General features: G+C 42.1%; 1 protein-coding gene across 1 annotated transcript in view; it reads right to left on the minus strand.

Annotated features, from left to right (window-relative positions):
* The window catches only part of NLRP9 (NLR family pyrin domain containing 9), a 42,242-nt gene extending 21,937 nt beyond the window's left edge, over positions 1 to 20,305 (minus strand). Inside the window, exons 1-4 of the mRNA XM_058280869.1 lie at positions 20,029 to 20,305; positions 11,611 to 11,616; positions 4,934 to 6,471; positions 4,039 to 4,223 (exon numbers count right to left, since the gene is read on the minus strand). Coding sequence (XP_058136852.1) covers positions 4,039 to 4,223; positions 4,934 to 6,471; positions 11,611 to 11,616; positions 20,029 to 20,305 — 2,006 coding nt within the window. The remainder of the gene's footprint in view (positions 1 to 4,038; positions 4,224 to 4,933; positions 6,472 to 11,610; positions 11,617 to 20,028) is intronic.
* Between the last annotated feature and the right edge of the window lie 598 nt (positions 20,306 to 20,903).

Consider the following 20,903-nt stretch of genomic DNA (forward strand, 5'->3'; position numbering starts at 1 on the left):
AATGCAAGCAAGATAGTTTCATCCATCTTCCCCATGGGATCTAAGCCCCCTCTCAATTAGAAGCAAGTGGACATCATCATCCCAAAATATTCAAGATTGGGGAATGAACAATGGACTAAAATATTATTATTCTACTATAGACTTATTATTATTCTAGCAATGGAAGAACTCTTATTGATGTAAGGGCAGTGGCTACCAGAGGCTCTGAGGGATGGAAGAGGAAGAATAGGTATAATATGTGGGCATTTTGGGGACATTGGATTTGTCCTGCATGACATTGCAGTGACAGATATAGGCCCTTATATATTTTTGTCATAACTTACAAAATTGTAAGGGATAGAGCGTAAACTATAATGTAAACTTAGTCCATGGTTAATAGCAATACTTCAAATGGGTGCATCAGTTGTAACAAATGTACCACACTAATGAAGGATGTTGTTAATGTGGGTAAGTGGGAGGGGTAGGGTGTGGAGCATATGGGAATCCCCTACATTTTTTATGTAACTCCTTTATATCTAAAACTTCTTAAAAATTAATTTAAAGAAAGAAGCCAATAAGCCAAGATGAAGGCTGTTGAAGTAACCATTCCAGATGGGTGATGACTATGTCCACGACTAGAATGGAAACAATGGAGATTCAGAGTAGTAGATGGATTTCTTGGGTTATTTTAGAACGGTAACCAAGAAATCACAAATGGATGTGTATATCCCTAAATATTGTTACCTGCACATTAAACTCTAAGCTTGGAAAAGCATTAGAATTGAAATGGGAAATGAGCCCAGGCTTTCCGGCTTCTTTTCACCTCAGCAATTGCATCTTTTTATCTTTTGTGCAGAAGAGTAAAGAGAAGAAAAATATTCCTCAATTCTAAGATACATGGCTAGATATTTGGGGGGGATAAATGACCAAACTCACCATCCCTATTGTCTGGGCCATTTAAAATGAATCAAATATTACTTAGTAGTCCCTGAGCTAAGAACTTTAGGGACTATATCTATTCTTTATTCTCATTTAAACTGTGGAGAGGGAACGGTCATCCTCACTTTGCAACTTGAGATACCTCAGTATGCACATTATTTATGCCTTCTCCCAGGCTTTTCCAAATTACTCTTCTGCGGTTCACACCATCAGTGACCTCACCTAAAATCAATGACAAACCTCTTAATTGTGAGGCTGCTTACAACCTCTTCCTTGCTACTGTTCCTCACATCTTGCTCTAAATTCAAATGCTGAAAACTGAAATTCATATACTAAAACCCATCCGAGAACAAGACAGACCTCTAACATTTTTCAGGAGGAAAAGCTACGAGGTCCTCTTTTTACTCTCCATGTCTAACCTACGGCAATTCACTTATGAGTCAATTTCCTTAAGCAGGGAGTGGGGGGCGGGGGCGGTGGGGTTGAATGGGACCTCATATTTTTCATAATGTAATTAAAAAAAAAAATTAAAAAAAAATTTCCTTAAGCAAAATGGATATATTTCCCAGATGCAAGGTCCATTAATTCATTTCACAGATAGATAATGAGCCCCCACACAGCTCTGCATTTTGATGGATGCTGGGGAAATGGGAATAAACAGGAAATATTCCATTCCTCTCATCATGGATGTTTATTCAACAACCAAACACTGAGTAGGGGTCCCCAAGACCACTTCCAGGTTCAGTGATTTTCTTGTAGGACCACAAGACTTGCATGTAGTCCTTATTATGCTTATGATGTATTGCAGTAAAATGATGCAAGCCAAAATTATCAAAGGGAGAACACATAGGAGGAGAAGTCTGGAGGAAACCAGGTATAAGCTTCCAAAAATCTCCCAGTAGAGTGGTGCTTCACGGACAATTGCAGGACATTGTAGATCCCCCCAGGGCCCACTGGATGGAACATGGGAGAGTGTGGGCTATGATGTGGACCATTGACTATGGGGTGCAGTGATGCTCAGAGATGAACTTACCAGGTGCAATGGATGTGTCATGATGATGGGAGAGAGTATTGCTTGGGGGGAGTGGGGGGTGGGGGCGGTGGGGTTGAATGGGACCTCATATTTTTTTAATGTAATCTTTTAAAAAAAAAAAAAATCTCCCAGTAGAGTTGAATGGACATGTTTAATTCCTCCAGGATCTAATTGTGACATCGTGTGAAATATTGTCTACAGGGAGGCTATTAGAGGCTCGGTGCCCAGAGTTTTTGGTGGAGGCTGGCTACACAGGCACACTCTATCTAGCATGTGCCAAAACCCCAGAGACCCATAAGGAAAACAGATGTTCAGTATAAACTACATTGTTTGTATGTATTGTTTAGGAAAAGTGAGCCACTCTCATCAGTTCGGTTGGTGGGAACTCTTTGGAAATCCAAGTTCCTAGACACCAACCTTACAAGCAGGCCTTTCTAAGGTGAATGATTTCAGGTTTGCTCTGTTAACTCTTTTCTGCACATGTACATTCCTGAATAATTAGACATAAGATAACTCTTGCAAAAAGGAAAGCATAAGGGGATCTGGGACCATAAAAGTCTTCCATGAAGAAGCTAAAGGAGTTCAATTTAACCTGAAGACTATAAACTGCTTGAGGTTTAAGAGAATAGCACATACAAGGAAAATCAAGAATATCAAAACATCAGGGAATAACTACGTGCTTCTCTATACTTCTAGTATTTCATTTGCAAAAAAAATGATAATATTTTAATGAAGATTAAATGAAGGGAAACGGACTTTGGCCCAGTGGTTAGGGCGTCCGTCTACCATATGGGAGGTCCACGGTTCAAACCCCGGGCCTCCTTGACCCGTGTGGAGCTGGCCATGAGCAGTGCTGATGCGCGCAAGGAGTGCCGTGCCACGCAAGAGTGTCCCCCGCGTGGGGGAGCCCCACGCGCAAGGAGTGCGCCCGTGAGGAAAGCCGCCCAGCGTGAAAAGAAAGAGCAGCCTGCCCAGGAATGGCGCCGCCCACACTTCCCGTGCCGCTGACGACAACAGAAGCGGACAAAGAAACAAGACGCAGCAAATAGACACCAAGAACAGACAACCAGGGGAGGGGGGGATTTAAATAAATAAATAAATCTTTAAAAAAAAAAAAAAAAAAAAAAAAAAAAGATTAAATGAAGGAATTATTTCCTTCATTGCACACAAAGCAACCAACTTAGTGCTAAATAAATGTTTGAAATGCTGCCTATTCTCTATGCTTTTCTAAATAATTCTTTTTGGAGAAGCTTTATATTACATAAATGTTACATCAAAAATATAGGTGGCTGCTGATGGTAGGGAAATGGAAGAAGAGATATGGTGTGGGGGCATTTTCAGGATTTGGAGTTGTCCTGGGTGGTGCTGCAGGGTTGGATGTGGATGTTGTGTGTCCTGCCATGGCCCACTGAGTGGACTGGGGGAGAGCGTGGACTACAACGTGGGCTACTGTCCATGCGGTGCAGCAGTTCTTCAGAATGTATTCGCCAGGTGCAGTGGATGTGCCGTGAGGATGGGAGAGGTTGTTGATGTGGGAGGGGTGGGGTGGGGGGGGTATATGGGGACCTCATTTTTTTTAATGAAACATTTAAAAGAAAATAAAAAAATATATCCCACATGGACAACATCTTTCATTAATGTGGTATATTTGTAACAATTGAAGAACACATACTGAAGTATTGCTACTAACCATGGACTATAGTTTATAGTTTACACTCTGTTCCACACAATTGTACAGGTTTTGACATAATGTATAATGGCCTGTATCTGATATTTCAGTGTCATTTTGCTTATTTTTAAAATTATTTCCTTTTATGCTTTTAAGGCTATTTTCTCATCTGTCTTTAGTACTCTTTCTTCTTCTCTACCTGGGAAATATCTACTCTTGGCACATCAACATCTAAGCGAATGTCACTTACTACCATGACTGCTCCCTCTTTGGTTCTCCAATCAAATCTTATGTTTCACTACACTTAACACATTGGACTATTGTTCTATGCTTATGCATTGGCTTTCTCCAAAAATCAAGTTGAGGACAAAAATTGCTATTTCCAAGGGATTAAAAAGTAGATTAATATCAACCTTACTTGAGGCTTTGGAGTTTACACCCAGGCTGTGCCAGTGCTTTACAGAGAATGGTCCAGGAGATACCATCTAGGATACAGTTGTCCAGCTCTAACACCTGGAGGTTCTTGCTGGTGCTGAACACAGAGCAAAGGTCCCGCCAAAAGGTGAGTATCTTGTGGTCACTATGAGAGAGCAAAGACTGATTCTCCATTGGACAGATTCATTAAGACATTCTCAAAATAAGCCTCTTAATGCTGATGGATACTCAGGCCTGAATAGGGAGAAGTTCATCCAGGTAAATTGACTCAACATGTCATTCTAGTGGTTAAGAAAGTGGACTGTGGGGCCAGAGTAATTGGGATCAAATCACAGTTGAACCACCTGTTAGACTTTGGGCAAGTTGTTCAGTATTGCTATGCCTCCATTTCCTCCTCTTTTCAATTAGGTTACTTGATGGCTATGTGATGAAGGGTTAATAGTTGGTGATCCATCAGTGAACAGAGAACTGTCTCCAAAAAGTGTTACCTTGAAAGACAGTAGGTATTTGAGAGCTGAAGCATGAGCTGATAATCTGAATCTGATAGATATGGAATAAAAAGTACAATCATAGGAATAATAAAAATTGCTTTTCCTTTAACCTCACATTGGCCCTGTGAGGTAGTTAAAACTTTGGCCCCTCCTAATACAGATGGGAAAACTTTGGGAAATTAAATCATTGCCCATGGTCATACAGTTACCAAATGCTAGCTCCAGGATTCAAAACAAAGTCTCCCTGACTACAAAAGCCATACTCTTAAGCACAAAGGCATAAGGATCCTGAAATATTCATAGGGAGCAGAGGCAAACTATAATACAACTATGGTTTAGAGATCTGAGGATTACTAGATGGACTCACCTTGTGATGAATTCAAAGGCATCCGAAAAGACATTTTCTATACACAGCCTAAATGTCTGCAAATTATGGCATTCCTGCAGGCAGAATGAGGATATTGCCAATTCCTCTCTGTTACTAATATGAATGGCAACTTCTTCAAAGAAATCCAGTACTTGTTCTACAAATATTTTGCTCTGAGTTTCAAATATACCTTTAAACAATTCCTTGAAATTTACCTCTGCCTTATTGGGTCCATAATGACTTAAACTTTTTAAGCATTGGATTATTTCCTGCTTTATCTCTTGTGGCAGTTGAAAACCAAAGGATATCTCCAGAATTTTGGTTATTTTTTCATTTAAAAGCCCAAAAATGAACAGCCCTGTCTGGGACAAGCGGTCTTGGACTCCAGTCATCCCTGCTTCTACAAGCTGGGTTACACTTCCAATGGCTGCATTAGGATTCTCTTTGGGTTGTTTCAGCAAATAGAACATGGCAGCACAAAACTCTTGGACACACACATGGATGAAGGCAAAGCAATCACCACTTCTTAGAAGTAGGCTCATGTTCACCCACATCAAAAGATCAGATTCAGATACACCATTCCTCCTGAGATCCCTATGGGAAAACACAAACTTCTGAGTCCATATTCCCTCTACAGCCAAAGAACACAAGCCTTTTAGTCGAGTTCTGTTCTGCTTAGGTGAACGGTTCTCACCTCCTGTTTTGAAGACATTTGTGAAAAATGATGCATACAAAAAGGTGTTAGTCTGCCAGGCAACCTCAAGGTCTTCTCCCCTCTCTAGCTGAATTTTTATACAAGTACAGATCAGCCAACACAGAAGGGGGTTTTGGCACATGGAAAACAGGGGTCCATTGTCTCTCACAAAACTGAAGGCTTTCAAGACTTTCTTCTTCTCACTGAAGAAGTGGGAGAAATACAGCTCCCTTTCATATTCGGAAAGTCCTGGAAGACATATGCATTTTGGATGCTTCAGCAAGTAATAATTTTTTTCCATACTCACAGATCCTAATGCAATAAGCAGAGAAGATTCTGGGAGCATTATTTTCTGCAACAAACTGCTCAGGATAATTGGTATTGGCTGCTGCTGTGTCCAGTCATGGCACAAGTTAGTCTTAATTTCCAAATCAAATTTCAATTCCTCAAAGCCATCAATGATGAACAGGATTTTCTGTGGCTGGGAAAAAATATCTTCAAGTGACTGTGAAGACTCAGGCCAGTCCCTGGGGATGAGCTCCAGCAAGTTTGCTTCTTTAATATGGTTCATTTCATGGGCATTGAGGAAGAAAACAGATTTGAATCTGTCTTTACAAAAGTTTCCCTCTGCCCATTCCAACATTACTTTTCTCAAAAAGGTTGTTTTTCCAATTCCTTGAGGGCCTTGTAAGACCACAGTGTGCGAACACTCTCTAAACTCCTTTGCAGTATATGCACCATTCAATTCTTCATACTCATTATTTGTGACCTCCTTGTAGAAAGACTCAGGAACTGGAAGACAAGTTTCCTTTTTCCATATATGATGGAATTTTTCCTTCATGTGTTTTCTGTATGTGTTTATATCTGAGTTAATGAGGACAGAACATAAGACAATTTTTAAAAATGCTGCATCCTTTTATACTCCTCAGAATTTACTTGAACATGTGCAGATTACCAGCTCACATCCATGGATAACAAGGCTAATTAATTTTGTTAAGACCTTATCTGCCTAAAATTTGGCCTTGGAAGCACATGACCAAAAGGGAAGGCCTACCACCACAGAGCTACAGGCAACACCAAGTGTGAATACTTGGGAATTGTATTCCAAACTGGAATAGAATAGCGGTATCTCCTTAGGAGAGAATTCATAAGCACTGCCTTTAATGAGGGTCTGCCAGGAGCCAGAGCTGGTAATGGTTCTAGCAACGCTTCATCTTTCATCTGCTCAGAGACACATTTAGGTTCATTCTATTCCTACTTTACAAATAGTGTTGAAAGAGCTCAAGATACTTGTTTTAAACCTATGAATAAGTGTTAGGGTCAGGTGTTTATCTCATGTTTGTCTGACTTGAGATCACAGGATCTAGGTATTTCTGGTATACCATGCTGACAAAGAGTTAACTTCATAAATGCACCCTGAACCGTAATTCTTTCAACTGGACTTCACGTAACAAATTAAGGGAGATTTAAAAAAATACAAATAAAGGTGAGACAAGGCCCATAGCCTGCACTGAAGAACTATACATCACAGTAGACGAGCAAAGATAAGTTTGAAGATGACTAAAATACAAGGCATACTGTAATAAAAATCCAAAGCCTCCTAGAAAGAATGGCTAAATCACTCAAATGAAGTTCTAATAAGGACTCCCCGTAGAATATAGCCTTCAAGGTGGCTGCTAAGCAAGTTGGGATTGAGGCAACTTCAAATGAGGAACTAGATCCTAAGGAGCTGAAGGCTAAATTCCTTAATTCTTTTAAGAGGCTCTTTCTTGTTTATTCTACATATGTATATCAGTAGGCTTCTTTCTAAAAGACAGAGTCAATTATGTCAAAACCAGCATAGTTGCTATTAATGACTCCCCAATACTTACCTTGCTTCCCTTCTCAGCACAGTACTGAAGGCTCTTCATAATACTCCTTAGTGAGTCTTGAAAGAGACACGGTCACCTATAGTGTACCTCATTGTTTCAAGCTGCCTTACATGTTTTTATGCCTTTGCCTTCTGCCTGTGTCCCTTTTATCCATGCTGACAGAAAGTTACATTTTTTTAAACCCATTGCTAGCTTCCCTTGCTGTTAGGAGCAGCCATATGACTGAGTTTTAGCCTATGGTTTGTGAGTATATGGGAAGTGCATCACTTTCAGGCCCGGTCCATAAAAATCCCCTGAGCATGATCCCCCACACTGCCTTCTCTGACCCTGAATTTGATGCACTTGAGCTCAGCAACCAGGAAAGTGCTGGAAATGGGAAAGCAAAAGAATGGAACAGGCCAGACGCCATGTACCAGCTCTTTGAGACAACTGTGTACCAAGAAGGAACAACTGTTATAAAATTCATGTACTCTAAAATATAAGTCTACCTTGTTCACTTTCTTGATTATGGCCAATATAGTGTCATAGTAACTGAGATTTGAGAATTTGTGCTAAAACACTCAGCCTCACCCCAACAGTCCAGAGATTCAGGTCCCCTGGGTATACACTAAACCCCAGCGCCAACTACAGATCCGGTAAAATAACTTATCTTGTGACTGTCCATGTGTCAGCTGGGCCCTGAGCCTCAGCAGAGTTGCAGCTTCTACTCCCTGGTTCATTGGACTTACCCAGGTCAACTAACAGGAAGGTGAAGAAGGTCAATCACCACACCAGGGAACCGAGAGTGCCTACAACTACAAGCAGGAGAATCACATCCATCAACCATGTGGGATCTAAGCCCCCTCTCGAGTTAGAGGCAGAGTGGACATCACCATCCCAGGGTCCACAGGATGGAGGAATAAAATATGGATTAGAGTAGACTTACTGGTATTCTACTACAGAACTATTGTAACTCTAGTAATGGAAGAAATTGTATCATTGATATGGAGACAGTGGCTACGGTAGTTGCTGAGGGCAGGGACAGGGAAGAAGAGGTATGATGTGGGGGCATTTTCAGGAGTTGGAGTTGTCCTAAATGATGGTGGGCATTATATATCCTCTCAAAACTCACTGAATGTACTGGGGGAGAGTGTAAACTACAATGTAAACTATAATCCATGCAGTGTAGCCATGCTCCAAAATGTATTCACCAAATACAATGAATGGGCAACAATGATGAAAGAGGTTGTTGATGTGGAAGGAGTTGGGGTGTGAGGTAGGAGGTGGGTATATGGGAATCTCTTACATTTTTTAACGTAACATTTTTTTTGTAATCTATGTATCTTTAAGAAAAGACAAAAAATATAGTTATAGATTTTTTACACTTTATCAATTTCTTCTAAAATTGATCTTGCTTATGAAACCATCATTTTATTCATGCATTCTCTTTAAACTGATAGTAGCAAGTCACCTGTCAGGAAAAATACGTATTTTGTGCAAAGTTTGCTAATATGTAATGAGAAGTGGGTAAGGAGAATTAAAATCATATATATGATATGAATATTCAAATTTCAGACAAAGACCCAAATCCAGGAAAGGAAAAAAGGAAGTAGACCTCAAAGAGCTATAATTGTACACAATGGATGTTCATGTGATTTCATTGATGGCCTCTGCTTTTCCTGTGCATTAGACTATAAATACTACAAAAGTGGGACAACATGCACTTTTCATTTCCACTCTATCCCCCATGCCTAGCATACAGCTGGCACACACTAGTTATTCAAGTGACTTTTACTTTTCACAAAGTTACTATTGAAAATTTGTCTAAAATTTAAAACATTCTGATAAGGAGAAAGGAAATAAAGAAATTCAAAATTTTATCACTTGCAGAATTGTGATAGAGACTTCAATTTGTGTCTATATCATTCCAGGCTTTTCTTCTGCATAATGGATACTTTTCTTCCTCTTCTACAGTGTAATCACATTGTATATTTTGTTGTTGATCATGGTTTTCACTGAGCCATACTTTATGAACATCTTTCTCAATTTATACATATTTTTTTCACTATAAGTCACTGTTATTTAATTGAAAGGATTTACCATTATTTTATCCATTTCTGATATTTATCCATAAACCTCTTTGTACACAACCAAGATTAATTTGAGGCAAAATTAATAAATAGTTAAAATTGATAATTCATAATTAGTCATTGTATATCTACTACATGTCGCAAATTTAGGGTTTGGATATAGGATTAATGATAGGTGAAGTCTACATAAGGTTTTTGGATCAAAAGACAAGAAAAGTGAAGACTTTCAGACCACAACCCATAAAGGTTACCCCACCCTATAATTTAGGAGAGTGTGTTTTTCCCTCATTCTCTCACAAACACATGCAAAGATGTTCAGCATCGTTAGCCACTAGGATAATGTAAACCAAAACCACATTGACAAGTTTAAAATAGGGAAAAGGCTTGAACAGACATCTTTCCAAAGAAAATTTACAAATGGCCAGAAAGCATGTGAAAAGATGCCTGATATCATTAGCCATCAGGGGAATGCAAATCAAAACCACAATGAGGTACCATGTCACATCCATTAGAATGGCTGCCATTAAAAAATGAAGATAAAGGAAAATAGCTAGTGCTGAAGAGCATGTGGAGAAATAGCAACACTCATTCATTGCTGGTGGGAACGTAGAATGGTGCAGCTGTCCTGGAAGACAGTGCAGCAGTTCCTAGAAAGCTAAGTATAGAACTACCATAGGACCTGGCAATCCCACTACTTAGTGTATTTCCGAAAGAATTGAAAGCAGGGACTTGAACAGATATTTGCATACAACTTCTTTAAATAACAAAAAGATTAACGTTTGGATGGACTGCACAAGGCATGGGGCTATTAACACAGTGAACCCTGCGGTGGATGCTGGACTGTGGTCGGCAGCACTGATGGGAGAATGTTCTCTCATGAACTATAACAAACGTACAGTACTAATACTTATGTTGATAATAGGGTGGTTTATGGAAAAAACGTAAGCTATGGGCTATAGTTAGCAGTAAAATTTTGATGACTTTCTTTCATATTTATAACAAATGCTCCACGACAATGCAAGGTGTTCGTGATAGGGTGATGTATGAGAATCCTGTATGTTATGCATCACTATTTTGTAAGTTCATAACTTCTATAATAAAAGGATTATGGGCACTATATAAAAGTGTTATAAAAGGTGACAACTAGAATAAAATTACAAATTTTACTAAATACATTTAACAAATTTAAGGCAAATAGAGAAAGGAACAGTAAATACAATATAAGGCACACAGTAATTTTAACACGACAAAATTGAAACCAAATGTCATCCAGAAATTGTGAATAAACATATATTAAAAGAAAAATCCTTTCAAGTTGTCTTGTAAAGCAAAACCTAACCATATGCTTTATTAGAAACACATTTAAAATGCAGGGACTCAAAAAAATTCTAAATATAAAGGAAATGGATAAAGATTTATTTAATAAATGGAAACAGTAAGAAAGAAAGGGTTATAATCCTAATAACAAAGCAGTCTCCAAACAAACAGCATTAAATGAGAAAAATAAGAACACTTTAAAATGTTAAAAGTCACATTCCACAGTGAAGATATAACAATTATGCATATTTTTGCAGCAAATAACACAGCAACCACAAAAGATGAAGGAGAAACTGATGCACACTAATATTAGATCAAAACACTCTGTATGAGACATAACAAGTGGACAAAATATAAGTAAGGCTATAAAGCATCTTGTTAAGCCCAGAGCTCCCACCCTACCTCTGTAGTAGAATTTGAGAGAGGTTCAATTATTTGCGTATAGAGAGGCCAGGACTCAGGAATGATTTTGAGAAGGAAAAATGGTTTATTGACGGCCAGCCAGACTCGGGAGATTTCTGTTTCAATCCCGAGCCCAGAACAAGACTTTTGAGTTTCTTTTATACAGAGGAAGGGCTAAATGGTCCTTTTGTTTCAGTTCTCAATAAGCTTGAATTAGCATATATATCTTCCACATTTTAGGTAAGCTTTTAGCATGGACTTCAGGCATTCTAGATAAGCATTTAGCATATTTGGTTTGCATTTCCCCTGAATACTTAAAGTTTATAGACCTTGCATTGTTAAACTGTTTCCTGGGACTGGAGTCCTTGCCATGGCCACCAAGGGCAGGACTGCAGCCTCTTACCGTTCCACACCCACAAGTCAGGCAGCTTAGGTTATCTCTGAAGAGACAAAGAGCCTCCCACCCATAGCCCACCTCACCTCCCCTCTCTACCTCCCTCTCTCTTCCTGCAGCTGAACATTCCTTTGATATAAAACCAGGGCTCCCACCTCAACTCCCTCTCTGAGCCTCCCTGTTGATACGAAAGTAACAACCCATGTCAGAGGGATGATAACCCCTAGGATGCAGGTGGGAAGTACAAAGACAATATGAGTCACCATCTGGCCAAAAAAATGGGACTTTAGACCCACCTGAATTCTTACAGACTTCGATAATTATTGTTGATGCTTGAACACAGGAGTGAAATCCCATATGTCCAAGCTTTTTTTGAGCTGCACAGGCACTCCTCTCTCAGTCCTGTCCCACTTTCCAAACTCTCCTTCTTCATTCTTCTCTCCCAAAAAACCCTCGCCTGCCTCCTGATAAACATTCTTCCATCCAATGGATGATTCTATTCTCCCTCCCTATGCAGTCCCCCATCTGCTGTTCCAGGTCCCTCTGTCCCTCCTGCCTCTCCTCCTCATCCAGGAACACCTCTGGCCCCCAACTCCACTTCCAAGTCATTTGCCAGACCCTTCTCCACCCCCTTCCCTTCATCAAGCCCGGTTGCCCCAACCATGCACTATACTTCCCATTAGAGAAGGTGCAGGTACCAAAGTCCCCTTATATGTTCTCTTCTTCCTCTCTCATCTCCCCCAGACTGAACACTATCTTGGGTCCTATTCCTTTGACCCTCTCATTTTATTAAAGAATTTCAATACCAGTCTTTTATGACCTTCCTTGGTGAGACCTCTACCTCATTCTTTCCCCCTGTCTAGCCCCAGAGGAGAAGGAACATATTTGGCTTGCAGCCCAGACCCATGCTGATACCCTAAATCAACAGGACACTGCCAACAGCCCTGTCAGAGCCACGGGAGCTCCCTGGGAAGAACCTAACTGGGATTATCAGGAAGGGAAACCCCATCACCAGTCCCACAACTACATGATAACCTGCCTGGTTGCAGGACTACAGGAAGATGCTTATAAAGCCACAGGTTATGATAGGTTCAAAGAAATGTCACAAAAAACTGATGAAAATCCCACTGCCTTCCTTGCAAGACTATGGGAAGCCCTCCTGCATTATATCAGGAGGCTTGCCAGAGGCACCCTCCTCCTTCGCATGCATTTTATCTCCTAGCCCAGCTCCAAAAATGAGAAGCCGGCTCCCAAACTAGTCAAGCTGAGTTATCAATCTAGCCTTGAGAGTTTTAAACAATAGAGATGTAGAACAAGCCCGGCAGGTGGAATAAAGGGAAGAGGCTAAAATCAAATCTCGTAATCAAGCCTACCAGCTACTTGCCTCCTCCCTTCTGAGTTCCCAACAGCCAAACCACTCCAGGCAGATGGGGCAAGATCCACAGGGGCCATGTTCCAAGTGTGAAAAGCCTGGGCACGGGGCCAAGCAGTGCCGAAACCCACAACCTTCTCCAGAACCATGCCCGATGTGCAAGTACAGAATCCACTGGAAGTCTGATTGATGCCTTCTTGCCTTGAGAGGCCTGGGGGACCCAAACCCAGTTGGACCCAAACCCAGCTTCAACCTCCCAGACCTCTGGGTCTGGCTAAGGATGACTGAAGGTACCTGGGAGCTGCGCAGGTCCCCGCATCCATCTCCAGAGCAGAGCCGCAGGTAACTCTGGTGGTGGCAGGCAAGCCACTTTCATTCCTTATTGAAATGGGGGCCACTTACGTTGCACTTCTAAATTCCCCAGATCCTTAACTCACTCCTCGATCTCAATAGTGGGAGTTGATGGAATAGTCTCACAAGCCCTCATTTGTCATGCTCACTGGAAAGCCACCTGTTCACCCTCTCATTTTTTAGTGCTCCCCCGCTGTCTAACTCTAGTCCTTGAAAGAGACATTTTAACCAGGCTCAGAGCACAAATATTCATTTTTCTCCTTCTCAAAGCCCACATGGCATCATCCTCCTTTCTTTAACAGATCTATCCACCCACAACTCTTCCTCTCCTTTCCCTTTTCCACCAAACCCTGTCAATTCAGAAATTGGGAACACTGAAATTCCTATCATTGCTGCCCACCCCAAACCAGTCATGGTTCAACCCAAAGACTACCCACACCCCATTCAAACTCCAATAGCCTGTCCCTCTGGATTCCCTGTGATGCATCAAGCCCACAATTACTTGCCTTTTACAAGCAGGACTCTTAAAACCCACCAATTCCCCCTACAGTACCCCTCTCCCATCATTCAGAAAGCCCAGTGGAACCTACCGCTTAGTCTAAGACCTATGCATCATCAACCACATTATTACCCCAATACACCCAGTAGTCCCAAACCCATACACTGTTCTTTCTCTTATCCCATCCAACACCACACACTACTCTGTGCTTGGCTGAAAAGATGCCTTCTTTACCATTCCCCGCACCCCAACTCCCAGAACTTATTGCATTCATGTGGGCAGACCCTGACACCGAGGTTACTCAGCAGTTAACCTGGACTGTACTCCCCCAGGGGTTCCAGGACAGCCCTCACCTTTGTGGACAAGCCCTAGCCAGAGATCTCCACAATGTTCATCTTTCCCCTTCACCTTTATGGACAAGTCCTAGCCAGAGCTCTCCACAATGTTCCTCTTTCCCCTCCCACCCTTCTACAATGTGGATGATCTCCATTTAGGTAGCCCCTCTTTTTCCAACTCCTAACAACACACTATCAAACTTCTGAACCACCTAGCACAATGCAGACACTGTGCATCAGGACAACAGGCCCAAATTTCACAGACCTCATCACCTCCTCAGGTCTAACCTAACCTCTGAAAAGGGAACGACTCCCAGCTGGCAAACTCTAAACACCTCAATAATATCCCCTCCTCCACTACCAAATAAACCTCCGCTCCTAACTAGGATTAGCAGGGTATTTTAAAACCTGGATCCCCAACTTCAGCATTTTAGCCAAACCTCTATATGATGTAATAAAATGACCTTTACAAGAACCCCTCCCACCCAAAAACCAATGGATCATCCATTCCTCCAACTTAAAAAAGCACTTACCAGGCTCCCTCTTTTTTTTTTTACTTAAATTTTTTTTTATTTAGTTGCCTTTTTAAAAAAAAAGATACATAGATCACAAAAATGTTACATTAAAAAATATAAGAGGTTCCCACATACCCCACATCCTACCCCACCCCACTCCTTCCACAACAACCTCTTTCGTCATTGTGGCACATTCATTGCATTTGGTGAATACATTTTGGAGCACTGCTGCACCACATGGATAATAGTTTACATTGTAGCTTACACTCTCCCTCAGTACATTCAGTGGGTTACGGCAGGATATACACTGTCTAGCATCTGTCCCTGCAATATCATGTAGGACAACTCCAAGTGCTCCCTCTTTAACCCTCCCTAACCTTAACAAACCCTTCCCACTAGACACCCACGAAAGGCAAAGCATTGCTATAGACCTCCTGGGACAAAAATCCAGACCAGATTTAAGAATCTATCTGTCCCCACAGGCCAGGGATGGCCCACTTGCCTTCTGGCATTAGCAGCTGCAGCCGCTCTCATACTTGCAGCACAGAAACTAACCTCCTCCCAGCCCATTACTATATGCTCCCCTCATGCCATTGCTGACCTCACATCCAGTCAAGCAGAAAAAGCCCTCCATCTCTCCAGACTCCAGCCACCGTCCCTCACCTGACTACAGGATCCACAGGTAACCAACGCACGCGGCGGCATATTCAATCCCGCCACTCTTCTGCCTCTGCCCAAACCTCCAAAAATCCCACACGCATGCTCTGAAATTCTCGCGGGCCTTCTCTCCCCTCTTCCACAGATCTCTGAAACACCCCTACCGGGCCCCGAAGGCACATGGCTTACTGACGGCAGCTCCTTTGTCACCAAGGGCAAGAGAGAGGCAGGATGTGCAGTGGCCCCCCACAGCCGGGTCACAGAGTGGAACCCTCGGAACCTGTGCCCATGAGCCGAGCTCATCACACTCATAGGGGCCCTGACCCTGGCCGGACACAAGTGAATCAACATCTGCACGGCTTCCCGCTCGGCATATCACACCCTACTCTGACACGCAGCAATTGGGGTGGAGAGGGGCTTCCTCACTACAAAGGGATCCCCCCTTACCAATGCTGACCTGATTTCCAAACTTTTACAAACTGCACGCCCCTCTGCCCTAGCAGTCTTCCACTGCCGAGGGCACCAGGGAGTCTCCTCTGACATTTCACTCAGAAATGAAAAGGCAGACTGGCAAGCAAAAGCTCTGCCACGTTGCAAATCCCAGAAAGCCAGCTTCTAGCCATCCCTCCTATCACCCCCCAATATACACCAGAAAAAACCCAACCATTATCTCAGAAAGGAGCGCTCTGGGAAGGAAAATGGCTTACAGCTGCCGGCCGGTGAATCCTCCCCTAAGTCCAAATGGAACAGATTCTCGCTAACCTTCATAACGTCTCACATGCAGGCTTCAAGCCCTTGCTCCGGTTTCTGTTTCTTTTAATCGCCTGTTCCCATCTAGCCTCCACATTGCCGCACATCACCAAAAAATGCACTGTCTGTACCCAAACCTGCCCCCAAGGTGGTATCAAGTCCCCACCCTCAGTTCCAACACACCAAGCCAGAGCACAAACTCTCAGACAAGACTGGCAAGTGACTTCACCCATTTGTCCCAGTGGAAAAATATAAATACCTTCTAACAGTAGTGAATACCTGCTTGGGATGGCTTGGAGCTTTCCCCAAGTCCTCAGAAACAACTTCCGAAGTGGCCCACACCTACTAAACTCCATCATATCCTGGTTTGGAGTCCTCGCTTCCCTACAGACAATGGCCCTGCTTTCATATCACAAATCATGCAAGAGTAGCCAAATCGCTAAAGATCCAGCTTTTCTCCCCTCCCTCAGGGCTGCAGTCTGTGCAGACGCAGCCTGCCTACTAGGCTCACTTTCATTAAAGACTTTGCTTGGGCTGACCTCGGCTCCCGGTCTGGTTTCTGAAACACCTCCCTTCCTCAGCTTTCCCCTCCAACCTAACAGATCTAAACAACGAAATCTATAAAGAAGAACTTGTGGATATATGCTGAATACAGCATGTTGACAGATAAGAGATCTTAAGTACACAGGGAATGTTCAAAAGTTTATCATATATCAGGAAAAAAGAAAACATCAATGAGTTCCATAAAACAGAAATATTACAAACAGCCCTCCCTGATTACAGTGCAATAAAACTAGATCTGTTGTTCTGTCCCTTTACTTAATGATGTAAATGCTAAAAAAATATCCATATCCACTACTCGGGACTCCCATCTTACTCACTAGGATTTCATCCATCTAATAGGAGCCTATCCTAACAGTTCCTCCTGCTACCACTCATTGTATTTCTTCTCATTCCCATTCTGCATGCTGCACGGAAGGCAACCCACACCATAAGGGACACTGAGTTAGATCTTAAGCTAATCTTTCCTTCACTTTTTTATCTTCACATGCACATAGCAGAGTGGCCACCTGATTTCAGGTACTAGCCCTGTCACATGATATCAAACAGCAACCAGCAACAGAGGAGGACAGGACTAGCAATGAACAGTTCCCAGATTTGGATAAACCCAGCTCGTGTTTCCATTCTGTGAAAGTTCTGGAATAGAGGCCTAAAGGGAACAAGATCTCATCTTCCATCAGCCAGTGCTTACTAGGCACTGTTCTCGATGTTGTATAAGGATCTCCATTTTACATATTATTCTCCAAATGATACAACTGAGTCACAGAGAAGGTAAGCAGCTGGCTGATGGTAACCAGCGAGCAATTGGCACGGCTTGGATTCAAGCCCAGGAACTCGAGCTTCAGATCTGTAATCCTCACTAAGTGATAATTCAGGTGGTTCTGTGTGTGTTCTGAGCAAATGGCATAGACTTACTCAGAGGTGTTTGCAAGGGCAGCTGCCTGGGGATGTGGAGAGGGCTTTTTCTCTCTGGGGCACAGGGAGGATTTGTCTATAGAAGCAGCAATCCCCTCTGGCAAGTTAAAGAAGTCTCTCTTTGGAGACTCGTAGCCATATAAACTCATTTCTGCTTTCCATTTCCCCCTCACATTAGGTAAAAAAGCATTTTAAAGTCATGTCATTATATGTAGACAGGGATATTCTGCTGATCCGCGTTGAACCTTTAATTCGAGAAACATTCCAAGGGAATAAAGCTCGAGTCTCTCCCCCATCCTTGAAAGCATCCCAGGATAATAAAGCCAAGGTCCCTCTCTGGAAGGGAGGCGGGGTAGGTCTGCCAGAAGCCCCTACATGAAATCAACATCCCTTAATCCCTGGGTTCCTAAACAGCAACACAGATCCACTGCATACACAGTATCCGCCTGAGCCCACCTCTGCATCACCCTCACGAGGCTTTGGGTACTGATGTGAACACGAAGCTCATGTTGCCTGTTGTGCTGTGAATAATAAACTCTCAATTTATTGGGGCTTACTGTGTCCTTACTGAATCTATAGGAGTATGGCAAGGAAACTAGATGCTTCTTTCTGCTTAGAAACTGCCTGACCGCTTGATCCTCTAACAATGAAGCTAGGAGTCCATAAACCAAAACAGTGTCTGCCTTCATTTAACTATGTGTGCAGTGTTAAGATATCAAGACTATTGTAATCCACCTGATTCTCAGTGTACTTATCAGAACAGGAAGTCTAGTCCCACAAAGAGATAAATTTGTGTAAGAATAATATAAAAATGGCCAAACAGATAAAGCAGATACAACCCCGAGGTATTGGTTCCTTTGAGGGCTAAAGAGACCCATGGGAGTTATGGTCATGGCCGATGGGGTTAACTACCAGGTCAGATGGCCCCTCTTTGGAAATGGTGTTTATATGTGATGAATCTGGACTCAGATGGGATTTCTCTTCATAAGACTTTCATGCTAATGTGCCGGAGGTGCAGTTAATGTTGGGGTTTAAGATATATTTAGGGGATTTGAATCTCTGGACTGACAATGTGATAGCCAGGTCCTGAGCCTCAACAGACTCCAGCACCTACAATCTGATTCATTGGACTCACCACACTCAGCTAAGATGGAGTTGAAGAAGGACAACCACCACACCATGGAGCCTGGAGTGATTACAACTGAAAGTGGGAGGATTGCATCCAGCATCCATGTGGAATCTGAGCCTCCTCTTGACATAGAGGTGCAATGGACACAACCAATCCAAGGTCCACATAGAAGAGGTGGCATTGGATTGGGAAAAGTGGACATGGTGGCTGATGGGTATGGGGAAAGGCGGGAGGAGATGAGAAGTGGAGGCGTCTTTGGGACATGGAGCTGCCCTGGATGGTGCTTCAGGGGCAATCACTGGACATTGTAAATCCTTACAGGGCCCACTGGATGGAATGGGGGAGAGTATGGGCCATGATGTGGACCATTGACCATGAGGTGCAGAGATGCCCAGAGATGTACTTACCAAATGCAATGGATGTGTCATGATGATGGGAATGAGGGTTGCTGGTGGGGAGAGAGGTGGGGTGGGGGTGGTGGGGTTGAATGGGACCACATATATATATATATTTTTAATGTAATATTATTACAAAGTCAATAAAAAAAAATGGCCAAAGCACCTTGAAGCTATCAATCACTGAACTAAAGTGAAATAAGAAATGATTTACTGATATTTTGCCAGGGCTTACAATTTAAAGGGTCTTCCTATTTTATAATGAAAAACCATGTGTCTTCCCAGAAAAGGTAACAAATCATATCAATAAGTCAATCAGAACTGGTCTGGAGATCTGCCACTTTTCAAAAAGTCATCTGACATAAGGGAACAATGTCCAACTGTCCAGTCCACAGATTCCTCATTTGTAAACCTCAGAGTTGAAGTGAGAATGAAAGGACAGTATATATAAAGTGATTTCTGTAGTACCCAGGACGTAGCTTTCTATAATGATTTCCTGCTTCAGTGGTCTGCATAGTATCTTGCATGTCTGATTAGAAGGATGAACAACCACCGTGATGGAACATAATCACAGCAAACCCTGATGATACCCACACTACTCGGCCATCTCCTGTAATAGTAGTGAATCAATTTGGGGTATAAAAATGGCTAACCACCACTTGAATAAATAGTATGGGTCAGGATACAGCCCATCCATAATCCACCTCTGGCCCATGTATGACCAGAGTTGGCCTGCAGCTCTTCTACTATTGCTGAAGTCCACACTGGCCCACAGCACACACTTAGCTGCTGGAGGATATAGTTACTCATTCAATGATTGCACCATCTTCATTATTAGAAGAACCAACCTCCCCTCTTAGATCCCTGTCCCACATTCAACACTCACCACTCATCTCTTCCTGAGCTTTCAGCCAGAGGTCTCTCCGATCCATCTGTAGAAATATGCTCAGTGTTACCTCCCATGCCATTTTTCCTGGGTAATGCTTGTCCAACAGCTTTGCTAGGTCTTCTCTTGAAGCCTTCTTTAGCTCACTCCAGGGAATTGACTTGAATTCCAACTTTGGAGGTTGTTGCTTGAGGAGCTCCTTAAATTTCCAGAACTCTTCCTTTCTGAGTTCCTCCAGGTACCACAACAAGCCAAAGTCAGAAAAAAAAGATTCAGCCATTGTGTTCCAGGATTGTGAGCTCAGAATTCTCCCAAAGAAAAGCTTCAGAAACAAGGAAGAAGTAGAATCTTGGGGAGAAGTATATAATTATAGAGTTAAATCTCAACAGAATAAAGTAGCTAAAATATTGATATTATGCATTTCTTACTAAAAATATATCTGGGCTTCATCTGGAGAAAAAGTTTCATCTTTTCTCAACTTTCCACAATAATGCATAGGAAAAGGGAAAGACATGAATTCAGTGCTATGACTAAAAATTAATTGATGCTAAGTCAGATGTCAGGGAGAACTGTAACTATCTAAAACTCTAATAAAGCTTTCATATTTCTCGGTGGGGCCAAATAAGGAAAAGATAGGTTATTTCTATTCTTATGACCTCAACTTGATATCTTGGTAGAGCTTGAGGCCACTTCTGGGGGTATTTTAATATTGACTTTCTATCATTTTGGGAGTTTCTATATAAAGTTCAAAAGACCATATCACATTGGACATTCCTTGAAGAACAACTTCTAATCTAATTTGACTACATAATGAAGACTTTTTCGTTTTCAGAAAATGTGAAAATAACTTTTGGTGCTTGGAAAAAAATCCAAATTTC

The sequence above is a fragment of the Dasypus novemcinctus genome, chromosome 18, assembly GCF_030445035.2.
Source record: "Dasypus novemcinctus isolate mDasNov1 chromosome 18, mDasNov1.1.hap2, whole genome shotgun sequence".
Lineage (NCBI taxonomy): Eukaryota > Metazoa > Chordata > Mammalia > Cingulata > Dasypodidae > Dasypus > Dasypus novemcinctus.